This window comes from Camelina sativa, chromosome 3 (assembly GCF_000633955.1).
Source record: "Camelina sativa cultivar DH55 chromosome 3, Cs, whole genome shotgun sequence".
Taxonomy (NCBI): domain Eukaryota; kingdom Viridiplantae; phylum Streptophyta; class Magnoliopsida; order Brassicales; family Brassicaceae; genus Camelina; species Camelina sativa.
Window position 1 is genome coordinate 9,450,488 of NC_025687.1, and position 10,051 is coordinate 9,460,538.

The 10,051-nt window shown below is 34.1% G+C and overlaps 3 protein-coding genes and 1 non-coding gene across 6 annotated transcripts in view; 2 read left to right on the top strand and 2 right to left on the bottom strand.

The window, feature by feature from the left end:
* LOC104776204 (RING-H2 finger protein ATL80-like) lies at positions 2,986-3,896 on the top strand. The gene has a single exon (XM_010500221.2). It carries the CDS (start codon positions 3,100-3,102, stop codon positions 3,694-3,696), a length of 597 nt encoding a protein of 198 aa, XP_010498523.1. The 5' UTR covers positions 2,986-3,099; the 3' UTR covers positions 3,697-3,896.
* On the bottom strand, positions 7,087-7,158 carry TRNAW-CCA. Its single transcript has one exon. It is a non-coding gene; the product is annotated as a tRNA-Trp (tRNA).
* On the top strand, positions 7,238-9,122 carry LOC104776205 (protein MULTIPLE CHLOROPLAST DIVISION SITE 1-like). The gene is made up of 5 exons (XM_010500222.2): positions 7,238-7,305; positions 7,432-7,722; positions 8,000-8,172; positions 8,352-8,739; positions 8,835-9,122. The coding sequence occupies exons 1-5, from the start codon at positions 7,258-7,260 to the stop codon at positions 8,991-8,993; spliced, it is 1,059 nt and encodes a 352-aa protein (XP_010498524.1). The 5' UTR covers positions 7,238-7,257; the 3' UTR covers positions 8,994-9,122.
* LOC104776206 (monosaccharide-sensing protein 1) overlaps positions 9,211-10,051 on the bottom strand; it is a 5,003-nt gene continuing 4,162 nt past the window's right edge. For 2 of the 3 annotated variants that reach the window (XM_019243570.1, XM_019243571.1), the window contains exons 5-6: positions 9,855-10,042; positions 9,319-9,769 (exon numbers count right to left, since the gene is read on the bottom strand). In XM_019243570.1, coding sequence (XP_019099115.1) covers positions 9,319-9,769; positions 9,855-10,042 — 639 coding nt within the window. Of the gene's footprint in view, positions 9,770-9,854; positions 10,043-10,051 lie in introns of all 3 variants that reach the window. The other variant, XM_019243572.1, reaches the window with a different exon arrangement.

Genomic DNA, 10,051 nt, shown 5'->3' on the forward strand with positions numbered 1-10,051 from the left:
AATTAGTGGAGGAACGAAGTTTCCTCCTCGCTCTGACTATTTTTATATGCTAGTCATTCGAGATGATTATAGACTTACCCATAACCATAATCATTTAGTTGTTTGAAAAAAGGTTTTGTAAAGTGACATGTTTAGATGTGATCTTCGTATTAACTATCCCATATTTAACGAGAAAATAATAGAGCATGTGCGGAGAAGAAGGAGTGGGCGGTGCGAAATCAGAAAGTGGAGAGTGCACTCAGAAGAGAAAGAGTCAACCTAGAAAATTAACACTTATTTTTAATTTCTCCGAGTTACTATATTTGGAAACTCCTGATTCACACGTTTCTCCTCCTTTACTTCTCTTTGGGAAGGTTAACTATAAACCTGTCACTAGTATTAGTTTTTGTATAACCCCTTAACTCCTTAAGCGTAGTCATTAGTAACTGTAACAGGTTATCAAATACCATCTGTTCTATAAAGTGTCGTTTTAAAGTCTAGTTTTGTGTTGTTATTTCTATGTAAAGATTTTAAAGTAAATTTCAAATTTCTATCTACTAGTTTGGCTTATCAGTTCATTAGAAAACAAAACTTGGATATTGTATTCACAATATATAGTAAAAATTGACATATATGTTTACTATAATATTTTTTTAAGCGACACATATAAATTATATTGATCGATGGACTCAATGTTTGTTAATTAGTGTCACGTTTAAGGTGTTTCCATTACTTCTCTCCTTCCTCCACTTTAAAAAATGTTCTAAATTAAACAATTCAGAAAGAAAAAAAAAATGAAATGAAATATATATGAATGAAGAATGATATCTCTAAACTAGCTAAAAAGCCTTTATGATAAATATTGACAAGTGTATCTCCACTTTCTTCACCAATTCGTTGAGTCTCTTACACCTGTTATTGAAGTTAGCTATGTATCATCATCGAACAGAAAGGTTTTAAGACCATTGACAAGAGAGTAGTAACGTATACACGAGGACGACCATATATTCGGCCGATTCTGGTTACTGTTCTCCACATAGTTGATATATCTAGAACATATAATTCAAGTATTCAACTCTAGTAATACTAAACTTGGAACAACTACGATACATATATACTAATTATCTTTACCGAAATAAGAACTAGAAACATGTCATTAATAGACCTTGTATATTTGTACGTATATATATAGACCTCGTACTTATACAAGACGACACGATCTATATTGTATATCTGTCTATTTGAATGCGTATATTTTGTGTAAGAAATTTCCTAACATATATAGTGTCGTATTGCAGTTTGAACACAAACAAGCACGCAGTCTTCGTTTTCTTAGGACGGTTGGGCTGACATGTATCAGTTAATATAAACGTGGCATCATTCTGATGGCGGAGTTGTTTCCCTTACAAAATAATGTATGTACCTCAAAACTCAAAAGCAATTCTCCATATTCGGTTGACGAAATCGCTTACAAAACCTGAGATTTAATTAGCATAAATATTTAACTAACTACATTAAAAGTTGCATTTGTTAAATAATTTAATACAGTCTACTTTTGTGGTTTACGAATACTAATCAACTAGCATTAACGAATAAGAATCATACTATTTCTCCATAAGCGCAGTCGTCATTAAGTTCTCTCCCACCAAAATTATCAGTTGAACAGATACTTAAAACTATCGAATTAGCAGTTTAACCTACTCTAATTAAATCCGAATTAAAAATGTGATTAAATTATAGACCAATAAACGTTGGAAAGTTATTTTTGAGTGCAAAATGTAGGATCTTATTATGGACGGTTCGAGTTAAATTGGCATCTGCAATACTCTTTCTTTACTAGGGCATCTTTGATCTTCACTAAGACTCTACCTTTTTATTGATTTTTCTTAATTGTTTATTTTATTTATTTATTTGACATAGCCTTTGTAATTTACAACCATCCATGGAGTTTTATTTATTTAACCTTTTTGGTCAAGAGAACATTTCACCTTTGCACTTTGAATGGACCATGTGACCAAAAAAGAAACTCACATTCGGTCATAGCAAATAAAAATAGGTGATTTCTTCCGTCTATTATAGTTATATTAGCTAAAGTTATTCCATTGTTTATCTTAACTTGATTTACTAGCTAATGCAAGATAAATACTTAACTAATTAAGCGTTGTGTTGATTACTTACTCGAGTCATTTCAAAATCCATTTGATGATTAAAAAAAAAATTTTGTTAAAAGATTTTATATTGTTTCACAAAAGTATTTTTGTATCTTAGTATTTAAAATTGAGGCTTATAATAACATAAGTATACTATGGGTGAAATACTAATAAGTTGTGCTTTTATCATTTATGTCATGTACTGGAGTCAAATGCAAGTACTGATTAAACTGAGAGTTCCCCAACGTACCGTTGTCCAATGACAGAGAAACACAAGTCCACAGTTATTCGGTTACATGCATATTTTAAGTACCAACAATAAATATGGTCAGGCCATGCACTGCAACAAAATTAAGTATCATTAATTTCGTTAATAAAAAAAAAGTCTTTCTAGCGTTACTTTTCTGGTTATTTTATATATTTAAAATTTAATAATAATTTTAATTTAGACTTGTAAAATGATTTTTGATTAGAAAAATACAAATGTACTATTCACTCAAACTACTACATGACCTTATTTCATTTATTAAAAAAATTGAACTTTAATTATAATATCTGACCCTGTATTATCATTTAAAGTATTTTTTATGTAAGAACAATTATAAAATTATGACAAAGACATTAATTAATATCAATAAGATAAACAAATATTTTCATTTCCAAATGAGTCGAACACCGAAAGCAACGATAACACACAAGTCACAAGTGTTAAAACATCAAATATTATTAAAAAAACGCGTAGTAAATGACTGAAATAACCTTAACCGACAACGATAATTTTAATAAGACCAAACCAACTAGAAGAGAACTCTTGTCTATAAAAACCTCTGCATCTCTTTCTCATTCCTAAAACCTCTCATCTCATCTCATCTCATACTCAAAACTCAATCAATCATCTTCCATTTTTTTCAAGCATAACATAAACAGAACAAACCTCTCTCTCTCTCTTTCTCTCATCTTGCTTGCTTCAATGGCACGTCTTCTCTCCCGTCTCCTCGTTGAATCCAACTCTCCTTTGCCAGCGGTTGATAACTCCACGGCCGCTTTGAACTCCGATCTCATCGTCATCCTCGCTGCTCTCCTCTGCGCTTTGATTTGCGTTCTTGGCCTCGTAGCGGTTTCTCGATGCGTCTGGCTCCGTCGTCTCGCGGCAGGAAACAGAACCGCGTCAGGATCTCATCAAGGTCAATCTCCTTCGCCTCCGGTCGCAGCGGCTAACAAAGGACTGAAGAAAAAAGTCCTCCAGTCACTCCCGAAGCTCACCTTCTCCCCGGAGTCACCGTCGTCGGAGAAATTCGCCGAGTGCGCGATCTGTCTAACGGAATTCTCCGCCGGGGACGAGCTCCGGGTTTTGCCGCAGTGTGGTCACGGATTCCACGTTTCATGCATTGACACGTGGCTAGGTACTCACTCGTCTTGTCCTTCTTGCCGTCAGATCTTGGTTGTTGCCAGATGTCACAAGTGTGGCGGTTTACCCGGTAGCTCTAGCTCCGAACCCGAGTCCGTGCCCGAGATTGAGATCCGAATCAAGCAAGGCGAATATGATCCCAACTCATACTTGCCATGATCATTTTTAATTTCTTTGGAAATTGGAACTCATTTATTTTTAGTTTCCTTTTGCTTTATTAGAAAACTCTATAAATTTAAATGCAGATCAGTTTTTAGTTGGATAGTGTTTATTCTCTCTCTAATGTGTACATGGCTTATTGTAATTTGTAAATGTTGTATGGATTATGGCAATGGAAATTTAACGATTTGCATTGAACCTTTTACAAGTTCTTTTGGTTTATCATAATCATGAAACTCATGTAATTGGTAAAAACAATAGAGACATACTCAAACTTACTTCATCGAATCGAGGATCAAGCTTGTTATGTTTACATATTAATTTGACTGGTATTCAAAAAATTTACGGTACGAAAATATATATAGTATTTGTTTTCCAATTTTGTGGAAAAAAATAATGTCGTTAGAGAGTATAATTTTGCTGTATATCATTAGATCCTCTTTTTGTGAAACAATACAAATTGAACAACAACACTTGATTTAATATGAAACATACGATTTTGAGGAAATAGTATCGGGTCATTAGTGGACAGTGGACACTATCGATCGATAGCCTATTCTAGGAAGCTCAAGTTAGTCAATGTTTTTTTTTTTTTTAATTCAACAATTAGTCACTAGCTGTAGCCACTAGAAGTATTTAACTTGGTTAATAGTAAATTATAGTATATATGAATATAGAAACAAAACTGGAGTGCACATTAGATTTTCAGTTTATTAATGTCTGAATGCAATATTAAACCATTTGAATTTAATTTTACTATAAACAAATGAAAGCACTAGAATTCGAAGGAGTATTTAATCAGGTGATTACATGATTATTATTATAATAGCTAATTATAGAATATTCCCTAGTAATTGGGAAAGGTAACTTGGCCAGTGTGTATGGTACAAACTGTATGTAATATGTTGGCTCAAGCAGCAAGCTAATTCTCGTGCTTTTTCAACCTTTTTTAAGTTTTGTGTTCTGGTTGTAGAATTATTACACGAGTCTGTGGTCCATTAATCATATTAATTTGTTGTGATTAGTGAATTTTCAGTTAAGATTTTTTTTATTAAATGAATAATCCAAATAGAATTTTTTTTTTTAGATGAATTATACATTACGAAAAATATCTACCATCACTCATAATTTAGAATGAGCTAAAATATTTGTGGAAATATCATAAAACTAGTATGTTATAGGGATAGTATAATATAATAGAAAGAGTCCAAATGACTGCAAGAAATTCTTTTTGTCTTGTATTCTAGCTTTTTAAGTTGTGACCTAACAAAATACATGTTTTAGGAAGGGAACTATAGATTTCTAAATGAATGATTTAGTTTATCAACAACAATTGGGTGATTTAGTTATTTAGAAACTAATTAACATGTGTATTATTCGTTTCTTAGGGGAGCCGTTGAATTAAATATATACGGCGGATGCATGGTCCACCGGTCACAAGCATGTCCACTACGGAAAGTGCCTACTATTTGTGCTTAGTGCTGCTAACCATGTTGTGTAAGGGATATTTATATTTTAATTTTAATTCATTTTAAAATCAACGAAAACTTATGACCATTAATCTAAAGTTCAAATTATAGTGGACTGTAAGAGAAATCATATTATATTGAATATTTACGCATATAAATAGTTAAATTACTGAAATCATATTTTCTTTCAAATCAAAGACGATATTTCTTAATATAATCTCTTAGATTATACTAATTCACATACCTTAATAAAATGTTATTAGTCTGAAATTCAGTTTATGGATATCTCATTTGTTTAATTAGTAAGGATTTGTACCTGCATGTGTGTGTGATGTACTTTAAAATCACAAACCGTAAACAGAAAGTTTCCAAAAACAATAAACATTTTGTTGATAAGACCAATTTTGGGAAGGTGTAGGGTTTATAACTCTTAACATATTATCAGGTACATAAATTTATCACTACCATTTTTGTTAAGCTTTTTAATTTATTTATGATTCTCTAAGTATCGACTTTTGGGAATTGGCTTAAAAAAAAAAAAAAGTACGAGCTTCAAGAGAATCTCTGCATATATATTGAAGCATTACAGATTTACAGGATAGATTCATATAAAATTTGGTTTAAGGGAGCTGAATTCGTACGTGAAGCTCGTGTGAGGTTGTTGCGAGGTCGTAGGAATCGAGTGTAAAACAGTCTTTTCCGTGTGTGCATGTATTCAGTTATGAAGTTCCGTTATGTAAAAAGTTAGGTAGAGTTTCACGATCATTCATTACAATTTACAAATGTTGTTTATAGTGAAATTTTATCATTAAAATTTGAACAGTAACATGTGAGGGATATTTTTGAAATCGTCCCCCAGGAAAGAGAAGTAGAAACCATAAAGTGAAGAGAATGCTTTATGTTTTGTCGAAGGACTATACGAAAATGATGAGAGTTGTAAAGTTTACCAATGAGGCTGGAGATTCCATATTTATGTTCAACACTATACTATTTTGTGCATTACTGATTGTTTCTGTTTATTACGTGAATGATTAATTACCACTTTTTAAAACGAGTGTTGCAAAATAAATATTTCCATATAAAAGAGTATTACCCGGTCTAGCTTATATTCTTTTTTGTTTTTGAATAATATATTCTTACATCATTGCTCACACTTCACATTGATAATTGTTTCAAACTTATCAGTTAATAGTTATTATAGTGTTTACAAATTACATGTCAAAATTACTACATTCACATTTTGAAAAACACAACGTTTAATTTGTTTGTTAAAAATAATTTACTGCATGAAACGCAATTGGCAAACAAGATTTCTTTTATCTGCTCACGTTTACTACATGTAAAAATAAATTATCATGGTATAATTAAGAAAACCAAAAATAAAAAGAAAGTAAGAAAAAAAAACCGTGTGTTTATAATTTAAAAAGTGTGGATTCATAGTGTGTGTGTGCGCATATGCTAAATATAAACATAGACAGGCATATAAAATAGAGATAAAACAAAAATGGCAAAGGCAAAGAATCCATCAAACTCTGTAGTTTATATACTAAGTGTCGACCTTTTAGCACGACTAGAAAGTTCCATTTCTAGTGGGTGGATTCGATCGATGATTTCACCTTTTATATATACAGTTTTATTGATCCCTTTATTATTATTATTATTATTATTATTATTATTATTATTATTATTATTATTATTATTATTATTATATAAATAAATTAATAAAAAGTTTTGTTTTTATGAGAATATTTGATAGTGGTGAAGAAAAAAAAGCACCGGTGAAGAATAAACTTAGTCTAGTTGGGTTGGGTCACTCTTTTGATTCTTTCAACGGCCCAAAAGGGGTCTTATTGGATTCTCGTAACGGCCTACGTGCATTAAAAGAAAATTTTGGGGATTACCGAATATATTTTCGGGGTATTGAACCCGACGTGAATCGAACACGCAACCTTCTGATCTGGAGTCAGACGCGCTACCATTGCGCCACGGATCCCCTTGTTTATTTGGTGCATCTATCTATATATAAACAATAATAATAACATATGAGTTTGACATAAAACGTGGAAATTGTTTGGACCTTCATTGGCATGAAATGGCGTCCATTGATTCTCTCCAACTCCACTCTCTCTGCAATGTCCAGGTAAAAATCGAACCCATCTCTTCTCCACTTAAGACTTACCAATACTGCTTCGTTCTCCTCTATCTAATTCCGGTGAATCATATCTTAAATCTCGCGTCTTTTGTTGTTATTGTTTTGGTACCCTAGTCGTCGATTGGAAAAGCCAAGCTTCGGATTCCTTCAAATCTGGTTGTGTTCAGAAGAAGACTCGAAAATCTGAAATGGGTTCAAGTCGAAACTAATCGAAGGTTCGTGTGCAGAGCGATTGGTGATTCCTCGACTCCGGATGAAGATATTCAGAATACTCAGAATGATAATGATGATGTTGTTGTTGTTGTTGGTGTTGCTACGACGGAGAGTAACACTCCCAGTGATTCCGAGAATTCAGTTTCGAGATTCCGGAGTATGATTACCACACTCCCTCCTGTCGTCTTCGTGGTATGTATGATTCTCCTTCACTGTGATAGTGGAACTGTAGATTGCACATCTGTTAGATGTTGACTAAGTTTTGAATTTGTTCTGACTTTTCTGGATAGTTGATTAGTTTACTGTCCTGAATAGGAAATGTTATACGTTCTTAGTTTTGTTTAAGCCCTGTTTTCTTTGATTGGTATATGTTAGTGTTTAGATTCTGGTGTTTCTTCTGTTCATTGGTGTCTTACGGCATATGGATTTGGAATTTTATTTGGTTATTACAAATTCTTCTCTGCTTTAGATGAAAAAATGCTCAGGGAACAGCATTTGGATCGGGATCTGCATCGCAGCTTCTGTTTTGGTCGCGGCTCTTAGGGCTTATGCAGTCATAAAGTCAAGAGATAACCAACCTGCTGGCTCGGTTGCTGATCTTGTTAGACGTGGCCAGCTGAGATCTGGTGATAGAAGAGGCATGTATGAAACTCAACTCACACACTCTTTATCTTCTTTACAGTTCTCACTTCACATAAAGTACTAGTTTTTGACTGTAGACATATCACAGTACCCAAATCTTTGATTCATGTAGATGGATGTGTGTTACACATTTGGTCTAACTTGTCTAATCCTCTGATATTTTTCATTTTCTTTATCAGCTCCAAATCTCTTAACTACGAGGATCCATTCAACAATCCATTTGTGAAACTTGATAAAGGAAACTCAACAGTAGAGATGTGCGGGAAAGTCTATCGGCTAGCTCCAGTCACACTTACAGAGAAAGAACAAACTATTCATCAGAAAAGAAGGTCAAGAGCTTACCAATGGAAGAGACCAACGATTTTTCTCAAAGAAGGAGACTCGATACCGCCTGATGTTGATCCTGATACAATCAGATGGATACCAGCTAATCATCCTTTTGCAACCACGGTTAGCGATATAGATCAAGACCTTGCCCAGACCAATGTTTACCAGAAGCAAGGTGTTCCTTTCCGGATTCGAGCTGAGCATGAAGCTATGCAGAAGAAGCTCGAAGCTTTACAGAATGTAAGCTTTTTTTCTTTCTCTGAGAGCTAATATTTGTATTTTCCGGGGAATCAGTAGGGTATCAGAATTATGATTGATGAGTTTGTTTGGTACAGGAGGAGAAGTTGAATAATCTGAGTATTGATAGTCAAAATGCCAGAGAATTTCAGAGACCATACAAGCTCGGAACCAAGCTCGAAGGTGAAAATATCCAGAAGAATTCTCAGGACAATGTTACTGGCAATTCATCCTCTGAGGAGACGCATAAGACCTGAGACTCATTAAGCTAATTGTAAATACAGTTTTTCCCTCGAGAATCACACTTGCGTTCCAAGAAACTGGAGATTTTCTTTGTAGTAAAACCTCCAAAAGCCTAAATCTATGTCTTCTTTTTTTTCCCATCAGAATTTGATTCCAAGGTATTGGTCATGGAAATTAGAAAGAGAGAAAATTAAGGATTATTAGATTGATTTTAATTATAAAACAGGAAAAAGAAAGAAACAAAAACGAAATGAAGGTATCTGAGAAACAAAACAAAAAGGGGATGAAGAGAATCTTAAGTACACAGAGCAAATGAAGAAGAAGAATCAAGGTTACAAATTATATATCCTTAGAAGGAGCAGAAGCTTGAGCTTGAGCTCCAAAGGCAAAGTAGTCTGTGATAACTTCCAAAGGCATGCCTTTAGTCTCCGGGACTTTCATGTAAACGAAGATCCATGAGATGACGCAAACCGCAGCGTAAATGCTGAAAACACCAACTAGTCCAATCGAGCTGAGGAGGACGGGAAGTGAGTAAGTGACAATAATGTCTCCTATCCAGAAAACCATAGCGCAAATGGCGATGCAGAGACCACGGACTCTTGTTGGGAAGATTTCAGAACAGAGGATGTTTGGAATCGGACCGTAACCCATCACGAAGAAGCAGAAGTAGAGCACGACACAGCTCGTGGAGAGTGCTGCGTTCACGACTTTGCTGATGTGGACAAGCTCGCTAATGACGAGAATGATAAGTGAGACGATGAGAACTGGAATTGTCCAGAGAAGTAATGACCTGTAAAATGAAACAGAGATGATTTCAGAATCATGAGCCAAACAAGGAAACATGTAAAAGAATCTTTAGGTTTTGATATATATACCTTCTTCCAGAGACATCCATGAGTCTCATGGCAACGACAATGGCTGGGAGCATGAGTAAAGTTGTTAAACCACTGATGAGGAATGATGCAGAGATAGAACTTAGTCCGAAGCTCGAAAGAAGAATATCTACGCCAGCCCGTTCAAGAATCTGAGGAGTGTAGTAGAGAACTCCATTGATACCCGAAAACTGCATACA

What these genes read in the sequence shown, in the direction of transcription:
- LOC104776204 (XM_010500221.2), top strand. Translation starts at nt 3,100, where the DNA reads ATGGCACGTCTTCTCTCCCGTCTCCTCGTTGAATCCAACTCTCCTTTG.
- LOC104776205 (XM_010500222.2), top strand. Translation starts at nt 7,258, where the DNA reads ATGGCGTCCATTGATTCTCTCCAACTCCACTCTCTCTGCAATGTCCAG. An exon ending in ACTCTCTCTGCAATGTCCAG is followed by an intron (nt 7,306 to 7,431) that starts GTAAAAATCGAA and finishes TTGGTACCCTAG; the next exon opens with TCGTCGATTGGAAAAGCCAA. An exon ending in AGCTCGAAGCTTTACAGAAT is followed by an intron (nt 8,740 to 8,834) that starts GTAAGCTTTTTT and finishes TGTTTGGTACAG; the next exon opens with GAGGAGAAGTTGAATAATCT.